We start from the raw sequence: 18566 nt of genomic DNA on the forward strand, positions 1-18566 counted from the left end.
CGGCTCTGAAAGCAGAGAGACGTACGCGGTGGAGGGCTGGCGGATCAGGTCTGAGATCTGCTTGGAGAGCTGGTGGGAGCTGCGCACCATCATGCTGTGCAGGGTGGCCGGGTGCTGCGGGATGTTGATCATGATGGAGCCCACTTTGAAGACGGTGGCGTTGTTGGTCTTCAGGCCCCGCTGGGCGCTGTACAGGGCCTGGGACTTGGCGATGGTGCATTTGACGACCGTTCTGAAACACACAGGGGGAACGGGCATGAGCGGCGAGGACAGAGACGACCTCTGAGGATGGAGCTTCACACGGTGAGACATGCAGAATCAGGAGATCTGGAGATGAAACGGGACACGGCGGCGTGTGAACGACACGTGATGAGAGGAGACCAGAGCACAGGGGATGCAGCGGCCATGAAATGATCCCTGATTTCTCCACCTCTAGGGGAGATAAGCTGCTGCTTATGTGAGGCGAGAAGCCAGCGTTAACCCTGAGGACATGAGCGGAGGGACGGATGGATGGAGGTGCTGAGGCATCAGAAAAACATACAGAAACTCTTGTTTAGCGGTGCTGGTGGGAGACGTGGGAAAGTCCTCCAGTCTATGCAGTTTAGTGGGCAGAGGAAGAGAAAAGAGCAGAGTTACGTGTTATAGAGCCACGGAGAGAGAAAAGTACGGCGCGTAAATGACATCATCAGACGGCGTCATGACGGGAGACATAAACACTTCCTGATTAACTGGAGCTCAGCCAATAGGAGGCCCGCATGGCAATAAGAGTCACAAAGCCTGCCCACATATATTACTCCTGGTAAAATATGAACAAAACCAGCACATAAATAAATTTATTATATATATATATATAATATATAATAATTATTTCATGACATTCAAAAATTTCATCCATTCATTTGTGAAATAGCTCAAATTTTCACCTCAGTTGTCTTAAATGATCACTTAAAACAATCATTACATATTTATTACTAACAATATATGCTTTAATAGATTATTATTCAAAATAAGATTACCATTATTGCATTATGATTAGTATTATTGATACATATTAAAAAAAATTGTCAATTACTCAAACTCCTTCATTACTTAATAAACAAATTTAGTCCATTTATATATTAAACATATTATATTCATTTACATTATTTACTTAGTAATTTATTACCTTATTAGCTCGTTACCTTAAAACGTTGTTATTCTATTTACTTTATTGCACTATTTAGATGAACTATATATATTTTAAACCAAACTTACCTCGGTAGCAATTTTACCATTGGGAAAAAGTTATATTTACAAAAATAACTAGGTTATTAATTTTGTATTAGGTTACTTAGGTCTCTACTTAACTAATAACAATTTTCTCAATTGCATTATTAAAATTATATATATATATATATATATATATATATATATATATATATATATATATATATATATATATATATATATATATATATATATATATAAATTTCAATTCAATTTTATTTATATAGCGCCAATTCATGAAACATGTCATCTCAAGGCACTTTACAAAGTCAAATTCAATCATATTATATATATATATATATATATATTATAACCAGATACCATTACTATTATTACTACTGATTAAACCTTTAATTAATTAGAATTTACTGCATTAATTGCAATAAGATTTATATGGTAACATTAAACATTATTACTCATTAACTAAAGCTATTATTGCCATATTGTTAATATTATCCTAATAGTTATAAAGTGCACAGCTTGGCCCATAATGCAGCCGGTTCTTTACGTTGTGAGGGAGCAGCAGAACCCAACAGAACCCAGCAGAACCCAACAGAACCTTGTGTACGTACTGAATGTCAGGAGTGATGCCCTCCAGCAGGACGATGTTAACTCCTCCTATGTGAGCCGAGGCGCACGTCTCCGTCATCTTCTGGTGAAGGATATCTGCAGAAACACCACCAACCACAGAAACGCCGTTAACCACCTCCCGTCCTCCAGGGGGCGCTCTCTGTCGGAGCAAACGACTCACCCTTCATCTTCTCCTTGAGGGTGAAGGAGCCGTGGATCTTCTTCAGCTCCGCCTCCATGGTCAGCCCGCCGATGTCGGCCTCCAGGTGCGTGCGGTTCACCATGCCGATGCCGAACACGATCAGCGTGACGTGCTGCGGCTCGGCGCTCGCCAGGCTGCGCCGCCGGCCGCCCGCTCCCAGCGGCTTGCTGGGCGTGGCCGGTTCCTGCTGCTCGTTCTCAAAGATGACCTTGCAGAGCGGCTCTGAGGGGCGGCGGCCTCCTTCTGCGGGACAGGAAGCACAGGGTCAGCCAATGGGGGAGCTGCCGGGGGGGGCGACAGGAAGTAGGTTTCTACCTGAGAGGCAGTTCTCCGGCGAGCTTTTCTCCAGAATGCCTGTGGGGTCTGAGATGAGGGAGTAGAAGTTGAGCAGCTTGTACATGTTCTGCCAGCATTCTGCGGACGGCTCGCTCTGCTCCGACACCGTGATGGAGTCAGAGTCGTCCATCTGGATCGGCATGTGGTCGGCCACGTCACGGGAGCCCTTCCTGGACACCTGCGGGGCGACAGAACCCACGGTCAGGAGCGACAGAACCCACGGTCAGGAGCGACAGAACACACGGTCAGGAGCGACAGAACCCACGGTCAGGCGTGGCTGCTGACTCAGCACGGAGGAGATAGACAGCAGAACCCGCAGACGAGAAGAAAGCACCCCCCCCCCCTCAGCCCGATGGGTTCGTTCATCAGAACCAACGGGTCCACAATGTCATTCAACAACGATGCAGCCAAAGCAGTGACTAGGTTCTGGTCTAGACCGGCTGCTGGGTTAGGAGTCATGGTTCTGATGGCGACCCGGTTAGGTCCAACCCTCAGATGGACCCCATCCCCATGCCTCTGCCACTGGGAGGCGCTGCAGCTCATCTCCCGGGTCTAATGGGAGGTTCTTTTCAGACCCGGTGTGAGGGTGGACTTAGGTTCCCTCTGCTGATGAAAGGGGGAACCTTCTTTCACTCTCAACCCTAGGAATGACACGGGGTGTACTTTCTATCTGCCCTGTCTAGCTGTCTCTGCGGGTCCAGAACCAGAGCAGAACCGGGTAACGGGACGTTCTGCCTCCAGGCACTGCATCAGCACCAACCTTAGAGGTGCGGCGCTCGGAGCGGCCGAGGGAGCTTCGTCCTCTCGGCTCCCGTCTCCCCAGCGTGTCCATGCTGGACGGGGGTCCGTTCGGGGGCTGACCGCCTCCTCCGCCGGCGCCGACGCCGCGCTTGGTCTTCAGCGTTTGGGTCCCGGGCCGGCCCGCCCCGTTCAGGCTCCCCTTGGAGCTGCGGCTGAAGTCGGAGGACAGGATGTGGCGGTACGGCCGGGCCTTGAAGGTGGGGGTGGGGGAGGTGGAGCCGGCGGTGTAGCGGCTCAGCTTGATGTCGGTCTGCGTGGCCTTGATGTCGTCGATCATGGTGCTGAACTGGTGGATGAGGCGCACCAGCGCCATGTCCACGCGCTGGCTGATGGCCTGGCAGGCCGTGGTGAAGTCGCAGTGGAAGGTGTTGTACTGGCGCCGGTTCAGGTCGTGGAAGGAGAGCGGCGCCGCCGAGGGGCCCTGAGCGGCGCTGGTGGACTTCTCCATCACCACGGCGTTCACGCTGAAGGTCTCGATCAGCAGGGCGGGCTTGAACTCCAGGGGAGGCAGGTTGACCAGGCCCGGTCTGGGAACACAGAAGCAGAGGAAGAACATTTCAGCCGGTTTATCCAGAGCGACACGGTTCTGGTGCTCATCTCTGATCTAAACGGCTTCAGCAGCTGGTTCTGATCCTCCTCATGACAGCAGCCCATGGATCTTCTTAAAGGAAAACCCTGAACCATCACCAACTGGACCTCCAGCACCGTGGGTTCTGGGCCTCTCCTCTGATCTCCAGAGGAAATGAAAACTTTACTTTAAACTGACTCTGGACCACAGTCCAGTCTTATAAGATGGTTCTGATGTGACACAGTGGTCCATCTCATGGATCACATCTGTCTATGGTGGAACTTGGAGGTTCTGGCTACAGATCCCGTCCAAACGTCGTGCTCTCCACCTCATGGACCTTTTACCTTCCACTTAACTTTCCATTGACGGTTCAGTCTGCTGGTACCACTGCAGCCGTCTGCTGGGCACGGCTGCAGTGGTACCGTAGGCCATAACATGGCTTTAACAGAACATTCGGGCTTCTGACCAGCTGCATCCTCACCAATATTAGCAGAACATTACCTCAGCAGTTCTTTAACGATATTCTGATGTACCGAGGTGGTTCTGTGTGTGTTATTACTAAACATGATTCTACCTCCTGGATCGCTTGTTTTTACGCTCTTTGGACGTATCAGAGTCCACGATGTCGGCCCTCAGACATTCCAGGTTGCCAGAGAAAGACAAGTGTTCCCCAAAGTACATCTTGTAACTGAGCGGCGTGGCGTCCTGGGCCTGGATGCCCGTGTAGCTCAGCAGCGGCTTGAAGACGACCTGCAGACAAGAAAAAGCATAACGGGAGGTTTTCATACGTCATCCATGCAGTCAAGCAACAGTTTTCAGCTAAACCCGAAGATGGACCGGCTGATCAGGAGGGAAAGGTTCTATGATTAACATGTTTCATATAATTCACATGTTTTCTATGATTAACATGTTTTCTATAATTAACATGTTTTATGTGATTAACATGTTTCTATAATTAACATGTTTTCTATAATTAACATGTTTTCTATAATTACCATGTTTTCTATGATTAACATGTTTTCTATAATTCACATGTTTTATGTGATTAACATGTTTTCTATGATTAACATATTTTCCATAATTACCATGTTTTCTATGACTAACATGTTTTCTATGATTAACATATTTTCTGTAATTAACATGTTTTCTATAATTAACATGTTTTCTATAATCAACAAGTTTTCTATAATTAACATGTTTTCTATGACTAACATGTTTTCTATGACTAACATGTTTTCTATGACTAACATGTTTTCTATAATCAACATGTTTTCTATAATTAACATGTTTTCTATGACTAACATGTTTTCTATGACTAACATGTTTCATATAATTCACATGTTTTATGTGATTAACATGTTTTCTATGATTAACTTTTTCTATAATTACCATGTTTTATATGATTAACGTTTTCTATAATTAACATGTTTACTATAATTAACATGTTTTCTATAATTAACGTGTTTTATATTATTAACGTTTTCTATAATTCACACGTTTTATGTAATTAACATGTTTTATTTAATCAACATGTTTTCTATAATTAACATGTTTTATATGATTCACGTTTTATATAATTAACATGTTTTCTACTATCAACATGTTTTTCTATGATTAACATGTTTTCTATGACTAACATGTTTCATATAATTCACATGTGATTAACATGTCTTATATAGTCGACATGTTTTCTATAATTAACATGTTTTCTATAATTAACATGTTTTCTATGATTAACATGTTTTCTATGACTAACATGTTTCATATAATTCACATGTGATTAACATGTCTTATATAGTCGACATGTTTTATGTGATTAACATGTTTTCTATGATTAACGTTTTCTATAATTACCATGTTTTATATGATTAACGTTTTCTATAATTAACATGTTTTCTATAATTAACATGTTTTCCATGATTAACATGTTTTCTATAATTAACGTGTTTTATGTAATTAACATGTTTTATATAATTAACATGTTTTATATGATTAGCATGTTTTCTACAATCAACATGTTTTCTATAATCAACATGTTTTCTATGACTAACATGTTTTCTATGACTAACATGTTTTCTATGACTAACATGTTTCATATAATTCACATGTTTTATGTGATTAACATGTTTTCTATGATTAACTTTTTCTATAATTACCATGTTTTATATGATTAACGTTTTCTATAATTAACATGTTTACTATAATTAACATGTTTTCTATAATTAACGTGTTTTATATTATTAACGTTTTCTATAATTCACATGTTTTATGTAATTAACATGTTTTATTTAATCAACATGTTTTCTATAATTAACATGTTTTATATGATTCACGTTTTATATAATTAACATGTTTTCTACTATCAACATGTTTTCTATGATTAACATGTTTTCTATGACTAACATGTTTTCTATGACTAACATGTTTCATTTAATTCACATGTGATTAACATGTCTTATATAGTCGACATGTTTTATGTGATTAACATGTTTTCTATGATTAACGTTTTCTATAATTACCATGTTTTATATGATTAACGTTTTCTATAATTAACATGTTTTCTATAATTAACATGTTTTCCATGATTAACATGTTTTCTATAATTAACGTGTTTTATGTAATTAACATGTTTTATATAATTAACATGTTTTATATGATTAGCATGTTTTCTACAATCAACATGTTTTCTATAACTAACATGTTTTCTATGACTAACATGTTTTCTATAATCAACATGTTTTCTATAATCAACATGTTTTCTATGACTAACATGTTTTCTATAATCAACATGTTTTCTATAATCAACATGTTTTCTATAATTAACATGTTTTCTATGACTAACATGTTTTCTATGACTAACATGTTTCATATAATTCACATGTTTTATGTGATTAACATGTTTTCTATGACTAACTTTTTCTATAATTACCATGTTTTATATGATTAACGTTTTCTATAATTAACATGTTTACTATAATTAACATGTTTTCTATAATTAACGTGTTTTATATTATTAACGTTTTCTATAATTCACATGTTTTATGTAATTAACATGTTTTATTTAATCAACATGTTTTCTATAATTAACATGTTTTCTATGATTAACGTTTTCTATAATTACCATGTTTTATATGATTAACGTTTTCTATAATTAACATGTTTTCTATAATTAACATGTTTTCCATGATTAACATGTTTTCTATAATTAACGTGTTTTATGTAATTAACATGTTTTATATAATTAACATGTTTTATATGATTAGCATGTTTTCTACAATCAACATGTTTTCTATAATCAACATGTTTTCTATAATCAACATGTTTTCTATGACTAACATGTTTTCTATGACTAACATGTTTTCTTTAATTAACATGTTTTCTATGACTAACATGTTTTCTATGATTAACATGTTTTCTATGACTAACATGTTTTCTATAATTAACACGTTTTCTATAATGAACATGTTTTCTATGACTAACATGTTTTCTATAACTAACATGTTTTCTATATCAACATGTTTTCTATAACTAACATGTTTTCTATATCAACATGTTTTCTATAACTAACGTGTTTTCTATAATTACCATGTTTTCTATAACTAACATGTTTTCTGTAATTTACATGTTTTCTATAACTAACATGTTTTCTATAACTAACATGTTTTCTGTAACTAACATGTTTTCTATAATTAGCATATTTTCTATGATTAACATGTTTTCTGTAATCAACATATTTTCTATGACTAACATGTTTTCTATAATTAACATGTTTTCTATAATTAACATGTTTTCTATGACTAACATGTTTTCTATAATTAGCATATTTTCTATGATTAACATGTTTTCTGTAATCAACATATTTTCTATGACTAACATGTTTTCTATAATTAACATGTTTTCTATAATTAACATGTTTTCTATGACTAACATGTTATATATAATGAACATGTTTTCTATAATTAACATGTTTTCTATAATTAACATGTTTTCTATATCAACATGTTTTCTATAACTAACGTGTTTTCTATAACTAACGTGTTTTCTATAACTAACGTGTTTTCTATAATTACCATGTTTTCTATAACTAACATGTTTTCTGTAATTTACATGTTTTCTATAACTAACATGTTTTCTATAACTAACATGTTTTCTGTAACTAACATGTTTTCTATAATTAGCATATTTTCTATGATTAACATGTTTTCTGTAATCAACATATTTTCTATGACTAACATGTTTTCTATAATTAACATGTTTTCTATAATTAACATGTTTTCTATGACTAACATGTTTTCTATAATTAGCATATTTTCTATGATTAACATGTTTTCTGTAATCAACATATTTTCTATGACTAACATGTTTTCTATAATTAACATGTTTTCTATAATTAACATGTTTTCTATGACTAACATGTTATATATAATGAACATGTTTTCTATAATTAACATGTTTTCTATAATTAACATGTTTTCTATAATTAACACGTTTTCTATAATGAACATGTTTTCTATGACTAACATGTTATATATAATGAACATGTTTTCTATAATTAACATGTTTTCTATAATTAACATGTTTTCTATAATCAACATGTTTTCTATAATGAACATGTTTTCTATGACTAACATGTTATATATAATGAACATGTTTTCTATAACATGGAAGCAGAGAGACGCCAGGATGTAAACTGCTGAATGAGCACCTGAGCATCGGCCAGCTGAACGGCAGCTGGACACTGGTTCCCCTCCTCGATGTCCACGATGTCTTCCTGGCTGGTGCTGTGCTGAGAGTTCTGTGAAGGGGTCCCGTCCAGAGTGTTCTGGTCGCTGGACAGCACAGTGTTGAAGTCTGACGCTGAGGGGATGGTGGGCAGGTTGCACATCCCACCTGGGGACAGAGAGCGAGGAGAGACTCATCAGCTGCACCTGACTGACGAGACACAGGAGACAGAACCCGTCCATACGAGAGGACCTGGACCCGCTGGTACTCTGCACATCTGAAAAGCTAAATTCAGCGCCAGCAGAGAGACGTTCTGGAACCAGGAGGTAGAACCGGGTCTGCTGCACGTGTTACTGGGATCCCAGCAGGTCCAAACCTTCCTGACCTCAATGCGATGCATCTGAACCGCTTTTAAACCCACCGACAGCTTAGCTCGAGTCTTCTGGAAACAGCCGGGTCAATTCTTGACCCACTAAACTAGAACATTTAGTGTTCTGGTTGCAACATCCCTGCACTGGGTCCATATATCCGAGACCCAGTGGTTCCCCGCGTTCCCTGCAGAGCACCTTGCTCTCAGACTGCAGCTTTACAGCAGGAGGGTTCTGTGAGGTCCACGAGTCGACGGAACCAGCTGGTCTTCCTGAGACGGAGAACCTTTTATCAACTAGCATTAATGTCCTGGATAACTAGGGCTGGACCGTTTGGATCAGAACCTGACTGGTTCCGATGTGCAACGATAAGATCGGTTCAGGAATGGATCAACGGATACGAACTGGACCCGTTTGATGCGTAACGTGGCCTAAAATGCTGCTTGCTGCGGGTTTACATCACTTTTTAACGTCCATAAAGAGGTTCTGAACATTTTAGCTGCTTTAAACCATCCAGACATTAAGTTATACTAAGCAATGAAATGAGCCGGGAGGCCGCCATGCAGGAATTAACAGAGGTTGCTCACCTGGCTGGGGCCGACTGACCGGGGACTCCTGGGTGGCGGCGCTGGTCCGGTTCCCCACGGCGTTGGACATCCAGTTGTAGAAGCTGACGGAGGACGGCTCGGACAGCAGCGGGTGCTCGGTCAGCATGTCCGTCCCTGGAGAGACAGATGGGATCAGAGAACAGGGCATCAGGCACTGACTGAGCCGGCGCCTGGCTCGCTCAGGTCCGTTTGGGCTCAACCGTGACGTATCTCCATTAATGAATCCCAGAAAGGCGTCTCTGGAGCAAAGCTCCATCCCAGATGTCTCACAGGGACATTTTCTAACAAACAGCTACAGATAAACATGAGAAACAGCTGAAAAAGAACCTGCTGGAATAAATAGAAGCATAAAAGGGGCGCAAAACCACTTTTGGACAGTCAGGTTTCTCAGTGATAGGGATCCGTCTTTGGAATGATTTACCAACGGAAATAAAAATAGAAACTGACCTGAAAACATTCAATACAAAGGTGAAACATTGGCTGAAAGAAAATCAAATATGTGAACATTGAGTCGTAATGATTATGTTGGATTTGAGGTGTTGTTTTGTGTAATGTTGTTAGGATTGTGTAAAATGTTAATGGTTGTCTTTTATAATGTATTTTATATATGATTGTGCAATGTGAGCTACGTTTTAGGAAAATGTATTTTATAAATGCCTGACTGGGGACTGGGGTTGCAAATTAGCCTATAGGCTAGAAAGCTTTCATGCAACACATTTACAGATTTAGTTATGGCTCTGCCTATTACAATTATGAATGTAATAATGTGCGCTGCATTGTCCCTGATAAATAAACTAATAAAAAATAAATAAATAAATAAATAAATAAAATTATAAGGCAACATCTGGATTTAAACGATATATTCTCCTTTTATACCAGCCCTGTTGGTGTTTAACCCTACTAAGCTGCTGAAGGAGCCGCTAACATTCACACATCCACAGACTGCTGCCCTGAAGGCTGCAGCAGGATATGACATCACGCGGCATCCTGCTTCACCGATGAGACGTTCTACAGCTAAGCACACATGTACCAGTTTCACCAGGAGACAAAGCGCTCTCCCTGCTCCTCACCTCCACGCGTCAGCGAGCCGCTCTTGGCGGCGGCGTTGGCGGCGTCGTTCCTCTGAGGCGTGCCCTCCAGCAGGTTGTGCAGACTGCGGAAGCTGCCGGTCAGGTTGCTCAGGAGGCTCTCCTTGCGCGGGCTGTCCTTGGCCGGCAGGCCGCCGCGGCTGACGTGGGCGGGCGAGTCGGCGGCCGTGTCGCCGCTGGTGTAGCTCAGCGACTGGTAGGGATGCGAGCCCTGGGTGTGACAGACGTGCAGAGGCTGAGAGGAGGTCACAATGGCAGCAGCTAGTCGCTCACCGGCTGCCACGCCGTTTAGACGACAGGAGAGGAGGATCAGGGGAAAGGCTGGACTCAAAGTGGAGGCAATACTTTCTGGATGAAAGAGCTGAGCTGGCTCAATTTAGCCAGAGATAATATTCTGGCTGAGAGAAAGTTTAACAGATGGAGTCACGTTTCAGGCAGTCTGCTTCCTGAAACGTCAGGAAATATTACAGCTGCATCTCCAGCAGAACATGAGATATTAAGACACTAAACTTCCTTTGACAGGAACCCAGGAACCACATTTCAGGAACGTCTGGTTGTTTTTCCCAGAGGAAGACGATGCCCTCCAGGAAGATGGAGGAAAATCAACATTTTGCAGCTTTTCCAGCCAAACTCACCCGGCCGTCAGTAATAAAGCGGACAGCTGGAGTCCAGCGCCGCCTCAGCAGCGGGCCGTGGCTCTTACCTTGATTCTGTGAGCAGACTCGCTGTGGGTGTGGGACTTGGAGAGCTTCCTCATGATCTCCACTCCGCTGACGGGGCCGGCGTTGGGCTCCTTGGGCGGGGGCCGACTGCTTACTCCTTCCAGCAGCATGGTGTGCTCGCTCACTGCGGCTTCAGAAGAAAGACACCAGATAAAACTCCCAGGAAACCAGCTTCCTCCGCGCATGGAGGCCAGTTTCACGCTGATTCAGACCCCAGCAGGGCGCTGCTGAGGAGACGTCTCTGGGAGAACCCACCAGCAGCTCCATGACTGACTGCAGGTTCTCCACAGCGACCTGGTTCTACAGGTTCTCATGGAGATGAGCTCGTCTCTGCCTGGTACTGACTAGGGCTGAACAATTAATCGCATTTTCAATATAATCGTGATTTCAAAAAACACAATTTCCAAATCGCAGAGTCAGCAATTTTTGGCTCTGTAACAATTAGTGAATTAGACGCGTCCATTAGGTGTTGGTAAAATGTTTAAAGTGGGTTTGCCTCCACATGCAAGGGAAGACAGTTGCAGCAGTGAGATAATCTAATTTTATTACTTGTTTTAGAGTTTATATAATCATACATAGCATTAAGTTCTGGTCAATCAGTTTAATACATAGACTTGCTTGTTGGTTGGACTTTATGTTCAACAAGGATTGATGTCCAATTAAATTTAAAGCTGTTCTCTTGAATAATATTCTGATCAATAGAAACATTAAAAGTTCATATTTAAAATAGTCCTTTAATTAACATGTTTTCTCTAACATGTTTTCCCTAATTAACATGTTTTCTATAATCAACATGTTTTCTATAAAATGTTTTCTATGATTAACATGTTTTGTATGATTAAGATATTTTCTATAATTCACATGTTTTATGTGATTAACATCTTTTCTATGATTAAGATATTTTCTATAATTCACATGTTTTCTATGATTAACATGTTTTCTATGATTAACATGTTTTCTATAATCAGCATATTTTCTCTAATTAACATGTTTTCTCTAACATGTTTTCTCTAATTAACATGTTTTCTCTAATCAACATGTTTTCTATAAAATGTTTTCTATGATTAACATCTTTTCTATGATTAAGATATTTTCTATAATCAACATGATTTCTGATTCACATGTTTTCTATGATTAACATGTTTTCATAGTCCTTGTTTAAAAACAAGGACTATTTAAAATAGTCCTTGTTTACAAACATCGTTATTTAGAGGCCATTTCTGTTGCTTGCAGCCAACGCGGAGAAAAGTCAAAATTGCAATTTTGGTTGAAATATATTGTAGGCAGAACGCAATTATTACTGCTCTGAGTTTAGATGCTGCGGGTCTTTTAGCAACTAATCCACATGGCGAGAAAACAAAATGATTTGTTGTTTGTATTTATTTTAAAACACATGATAAATTAAACTGGTGAAAAAAAAAAAAATCGCATTATATCGCAATATTAAGAAAAAAAAAAAAAAATCGCAATTAGATTATTTTCCAAAATCGTTCAGCCCTAATACTGACGCGCATTTCTCAGTTACTGGAAAGAGAATCTAGACACGCAGAGCGCTTTGTTCCTCCCTAACTTGCTCAGACCCAGCAGCTGCTAAAAGCAGACGGTGCAGGAAGCCTGAATAAACGGACCAATGAGAAACGGATCAGAACAACCAGAGATCAGAAACAGCTCTGCGGGTCCCACCTGCGTCAAATTCAAACTCGGCTCCGTCGGCGCTGGTGTCGCTCTGCAGCGCGGCGCCGTTATCCAGACCCAGGGCGGTGTCGGCCCGGCTGCGCTGGGCCTCCTTGGGCTTGGCGAGCTGGCTGGGTCCCATCAGACCAATGGCCTTAAAGCCCTGAGTCACAACGATGAATTTCATCCACTGTCTGGCCAGAGCAACCAGGCCCTTCTTCAGGGTGACCAGAGCCGGGACGCCGTCGTTCTGGTGGACAGGAGCAGAGAGGAGCAGAGAGGAGCAGAGAGGAGCGGCGGGTTAGTGGCGGCGGCCCGGCGGCGCCCAGCGGTGGGTCGGTGCGGTTCCTGCGGCTCACCATGGTGGCCTCCTCTATGATGGAGTAGTCGGCCTGCTGCAGGTAGCGGTGCAGGATGTTGCAGAGCATGCAGGACGGGTTCTCATGCAGGTAGCGGGCCCTCTTGGTCACTCGGTTGTACTTGCTCCGGATCGGGATGTGGATGCTCTTTTTCTGTTACACAACCAAACGGGTTAACAACAAGACGACAGCAAAGGACTCCTGAGACGCAGACGGCCCCCCCCCACCTCCAGCGCTTCGGTCATGATGCAGCCCATGACGGCGCAGACACGCAGCGTTCCCTCCATGTCCAGTTTGCGCAGCGAGGACTTGAGCTGGTCGATGGGGACGAGCCAGGCGCCGATGGCGGGCGTGGCGGTGCTGAGCAGGTTCAGCTGTCTGGACACAGCAGAGAACAGGCGGCTCATTCTGATGACCCGCTACCGTACCCACAGCGGTTTCTGGGCGCCCACCCACCTTGAGATGGTCTGAGAGGCTGAGCGGACGTTAGTGGGAGCAGCGAAGCTGAACCAGATCTCCCTGATGGTCAGCTTCATGCTGCTGGAGTCCGGGGGGGGCGGGATGAGGGGCAGGTCTTTCTTCAGGTCGTCTGACTCTACGCCTTCATCCTGCAGGATGTTACACAATCGCTTCTGATTCGTTCAGTCCTTTCATTCAGATTTTCCCCTACAGTTATACATCTGCAGGGTTTCAGCTACATGGCAAAATAAAAGCCTTCAGAATGAAGATTTTTCTAAATACATGTTAAATGTAAAGTATATGATACATATTTACCCTGTTATGTATAGCCTATATTTGTGCACTTATACTAGCCATTATCAGAGGTTGATGATGAAATGTTAAAATGTATTTTATTTTGAAAAGCCAACCTGGCCTGCTCCTTCCTGTCTGACTGCAAAGCTGCTCTCAGGAGGAAAGTGTTGCCCATTTAGCGACTTTGTTGCTACATTTAGTGACTTTGTTGCTACATTTAGCGACTTTGTTGCTACATTTAGTGACTTTGTTGATACATTTAGCGACTTTGTTGCTACATTTAGTGACTTTGTTGCTACATCTAGTGACTATGTAGCTACATTTAACAACTTTGTTGCTACATTTAGTTACTTTGTTGCTACATTTAGTGACTTTGTTGCTACACTTAGCGACTTTGTTGCTACATCTAGTGACTATGTAGCTACATTTAACAACTTTGTTGCTACATTTAGTTACTTTGTTGCTACATTTAGTGACTTTGTTGCTACACTTAGCGACTTTGTTGCTACATCTAGTGACTATGTAGCTACATTTAACAACTTTGTTGCTACATCTAGTGACTATGTAGCTACATTTAGCGACTATGTAGCTACATTTAACAACTTTGTTGCTACATTTAACGACTTTGTTGCTACATTTAGTGACTATGTAGCTACATTTAGTGACTTTGTTGCTACATCTAGTGACTATGTAGCTACATTTAACAACTTTGTTGCTACATTTAGTTACTTTGTTGCTACATTTAGTGACTTTGTTGCTACACTTAGCGACTTTGTTGCTACATCTAGTGACTATGTAGCTACATTTAACAACTTTGTTGCTACATCTAGTGACTATGTAGCTACATTTAGCGACTATGTAGCTACATTTAGCGACTATGTAGCTACATTTAGTGACTTTGTTGCTACATTTAGTGACTTTGTTGCTACATTTAGTGACTTTGTTGCTACATTTAGTGATTTTGTAGCTACATTTAAAAACTTTTCAGACTCCTCTAGTGATTTTCTTTCAAAAAGCAACAAGCAACAACAACTTTTAGCGACCTTTTTGTTTTAATGGTGACTTTACCAAAAGCACCAGTCGTTCTGGAGGCACTGTATTGAGGCAGTAACTAGACCTGCTATTTGGGTTCCTGCTTCCCTCAGCACTGTCTCACAGGCACACCTCAGCTGCTGCTACCTCGTCACGTACATTTAGTTTTTAAAGTTCTCTCTTTTGTCTCTGAAACTGTTACACTGAAATAATTTCCCTGAATTTGATTTAGCTTCAATCACTTGTTCACCTCGTTCACTTTGTGTGCCTCTGATGTCTCTTTGGTACAGCTTATTGTACGTAGTGTGGATTCAGGCTATGTAATAAAATTCATAAACCATTTTATAAAAGTAGTTTTTAGCTCCAAACACAATCACCACTTTTAATCACTTTTTTGTCTTAGTGAAAGCTCTCCTACAAAACCCTGTATTTCACTAGTTTCAGTTAATCCTGACCTTTTCCTCTGTGTTTCCCCTTTATTTATAGTTTGATCGTTAGTAGATTAGTTTCTGATCCAAGCTCTTATGGGAAATAATGTTTTATTCCTCCTGCAGTTACCTGAGACAGACTGACGACAGGACAGGTCTGTGGCTCCGCCCCTCGCCTTCAGAACATAGATTTGTCATTATTTCACTGAAAGCTTTCTATAACGTTTTAAACTTTCTGAATATGTCGTTTGCTCTGTTGGGCTCATCCAGGGTGTTTCCAGGTGCCATAAAATAATTATCTAATCCTTTTTTATTTATGCTGCTTTCATTATTTCTCTCTCATTTTCAGTTTTCTTATGATCAGAGCTAGAAACATTCAGAACTTTAACAGATTTTTAGCCGATTTATAGATTTTTAAGGGCTAAATAAGACCTTTATGAGGTTATTTAGCCTGTAACTGGTGGCCAGGCTGGTCTGACCTGATCGTCAGAGTCTGAGTGCTCGTTAGCGTCAGAGTTGGGGCTGACGACGTCGTGGGGCAGGTTGTCGTCGGAGACGTCGGTGCTGTAGCCGCTGCCCGTCTGGGAGCCCGTGGAGCCGTTGGACTTGGTCAGGCCCGTCTTCCCCGCGGCGTCGCAGTGGCCCATCACACCGAAGGCGTTGTAGAGGACGGCCCCGGACTGACGGCCCCCTGTCACACCAGAGGCGGTGAGCGGACGGCGCCCCCTGCAGGCGGGGCTTCACCGCACCGGGAGCTGCTTACCTTTCACCGTCAGGTTCTCGATGCCGCATTCAAACATGATCCAGCCCCATTTCTCCAGAGACGCGGCGGAGCGGCTGGGGTCGCTCTGCGCCGCCTGGCCGTCCGTCTCGTCCACCAGGGAAAACTCCTCCATGTCCTCCAGACCAAACAGCACCTTGGACTTCTCCAAGGGGATGGCGGTGATGGCGAAGGTCCCGACGTCTGCGGGGAGACGACACGGTGAGACAGAGAGACAGCAGGACCTGCGGCGGCCGTCGGGTCGACGCGGACCTGTGGAGTCCAGGCCTCGCAGCTGGCTGTGGATGCGGTGGACGTTGAGTCTGGCGGCGATCTCTTTGCCCTTCTCGATGCCGGCGTTGGAGCGCAGCGACCCGGAGGACTGCGGCTGCATCTTGGTGGCCGAGGCGTACTTCTCCAGCATGACGGAGGGCCGGCCGTGCTCGCTGGCGTTGGGCGCCTCCTCCACGATCCCCCTGGAGGAAGAGAAGGAGACCAGGGAGAGTCCAGCGCCGCCTCAGCACCAGCAACAGGACCCAGGAGATGTGGAGGCCTCACCTGTTCATCCTGAACTGGGTGGCTATCCTGTCGAAGCACAGCGCCACCAGAGACACGTGGGGGACGCACTTGGTGGAGCAGGACGGCGAGCCTTCCTCCACGGAGGCCTGCAGCAGGCAGAGGTTCACCTGCACACAGACACAGACAACAGGAGGTTCTGGAGAGGTTCTGGAGAGGTTCTGGAGAGGTTCTGGCCCGGCTCCAGGACCTCCTCCTCTGGCTCACAGGGCTCACCTTGGGGATGGAGACGTTGGCCTGGAGGCCCTTTATCTTCACGTTGTCCGGCTTGACGGACGGCTCGGTGGGTCCGTTGGTCGTGGCCTCCGTCTTGGAGAGCTTCTGCTCCTGCTTGGCGGCCTGACTCTGTGGACCAGAACACGGAGGGGTCAGTCAGGTGTCAGCAGGTGGATCAGCTCCTGCAGCCGGTGGTGGGCGGGGCTACCTACCGACTCGCTGACCGTGGACTTGCTGATCTGATAGGCCTCGTTCAGGACTTTGCTGTGCAGGTCATCCAGGATACCTGCCGGGTGTCGGATGCTGGCAAAGTGGACCATGGACTCGATGTACCTGAAATAAAATCACTTTCACACTCAGCTTGCTCCAGATCCCGTGTAGAAGAACGGAGGCCTTACCTGTCCAGGGACTCGGCCACCAGCGGCGTCAGAACCACGTTGATGGCGCCCTTCACCTCCACGATGGCCGTGGTTCTGGTCTGGGCCAGCGGCTGCTCCAGGGACCAGTCGTCCGTGGCCGTGTCCTCGTCGGTGTTCTCCATGGCGCGCTTATCTAGGGGCGTGTACGGCGTGCTGCGGGGGAGAGCAAACACCGGGGCCGGCATGAAGGGAAGAGCTCCAGGTCGGATTTACGCTCCAGGGAAACAGGAAGTAGCATCATGAGACACGCCACTGCAGAGGAATCGCTAATAACTGAGGCTGCTGCTGAGAAAACCAGCTCTAAGGTCGATTTTCTACATTTCTGCATTAAATATACTTTAAAGCTGCATTAAACACATTTTGCAGCGGTGCCAATGAAGCTGCAGCTGTGAGGAAAGGTGTGGCTGTGGTACCTGCTGCTGTCGCCCATCAGCTGGAGTCCTCGGTCCAACAGAGAGCTGGCTGAGAGGCCCTGCTTGATCACCTGCAGGGAGATCAGTCAGTCACGCTTCATTTAAACACAAGACCAACCAGAACCTCCTCAGCAGCCCAGCAGCCCAGCAGAACCAGAACCGGATCCCCTCCATGCAGTAATTCATTCAAAAGGAAACGGGTCAGTGCCTAGACATACTGTGGAGCAGGACCACATCCTGATGTGAGATAAAACTTTGGGTTTTTATGAGCTGCAGGCAGAACCGCCAATATTACCAGAAATAAACACTTTAAACTACCGGATTTCTCTGATCATAAGGAGCACTAAATATTCCTCCCTAGTGTGTAATATCTCTATCCTCCACGTCCACAGCTCTCTACACTGCAAAAACGAAACTTAAAATAAGTAAAATGTTCTTAAAGTTAGTGTATTTGTCCTTGGTTTGAGCAGGTAAATAAGATTATTTGCCAATATAATAAGATTTTTGCACTTAAAATAGGAACAACTTATCTCCATCGTCTTATTTCAAGTGCAGGATGTCTAATTATCTTATTTTAGGGGTCAAAATACTCATTCCATTGGCAAAATAACTTATTTACCTGCTCAAATCAAGGACAAATACACTAACTTTAAGAACATTTTACTTATTTTTAGATCCGTTTTTG

General features: G+C 43.1%; 1 protein-coding gene across 4 annotated transcripts in view; it reads right to left on the reverse strand.

Moving 5' to 3' along the window:
• kiaa1109 (KIAA1109 ortholog) overlaps window positions 1–18566 on the reverse strand; it is a 77369-nt gene that overhangs the window by 30851 nt on the left and 27952 nt on the right. For 3 of the 4 annotated variants that reach the window (XM_036150572.1, XM_036150571.1, XM_036150569.1), the window contains exons 31-53: window positions 17882–17952; window positions 17448–17621; window positions 17262–17382; window positions 17050–17178; window positions 16816–16943; window positions 16531–16733; window positions 16261–16461; window positions 15977–16188; window positions 13741–13892; window positions 13512–13662; window positions 13285–13437; window positions 12935–13175; window positions 11233–11381; window positions 10512–10740; window positions 9421–9555; window positions 8449–8633; window positions 4318–4493; window positions 3135–3702; window positions 2354–2552; window positions 2018–2281; window positions 1839–1932; window positions 542–592; window positions 26–232 (exon numbers count right to left, since the gene is read on the reverse strand). In XM_036150572.1, the coding sequence (XP_036006465.1) occupies window positions 26–232; window positions 542–592; window positions 1839–1932; window positions 2018–2281; window positions 2354–2552; window positions 3135–3702; window positions 4318–4493; window positions 8449–8633; window positions 9421–9555; window positions 10512–10740; window positions 11233–11381; window positions 12935–13175; window positions 13285–13437; window positions 13512–13662; window positions 13741–13892; window positions 15977–16188; window positions 16261–16461; window positions 16531–16733; window positions 16816–16943; window positions 17050–17178; window positions 17262–17382; window positions 17448–17621; window positions 17882–17952 (4193 nt within the window). The remainder of the gene's footprint in view (window positions 1–25; window positions 233–541; window positions 593–1838; window positions 1933–2017; window positions 2282–2353; window positions 2553–3134; window positions 3703–4317; window positions 4494–8448; window positions 8634–9420; window positions 9556–10511; window positions 10741–11232; window positions 11382–12934; window positions 13176–13284; window positions 13438–13511; window positions 13663–13740; window positions 13893–15976; window positions 16189–16260; window positions 16462–16530; window positions 16734–16815; window positions 16944–17049; window positions 17179–17261; window positions 17383–17447; window positions 17622–17881; window positions 17953–18566) is intronic. The other variant, XM_036150570.1, reaches the window with a different exon arrangement.

This window comes from Fundulus heteroclitus, chromosome 19 (genome assembly GCF_011125445.2).
Source record: "Fundulus heteroclitus isolate FHET01 chromosome 19, MU-UCD_Fhet_4.1, whole genome shotgun sequence".
Classification (NCBI taxonomy): domain Eukaryota; kingdom Metazoa; phylum Chordata; class Actinopteri; order Cyprinodontiformes; family Fundulidae; genus Fundulus; species Fundulus heteroclitus.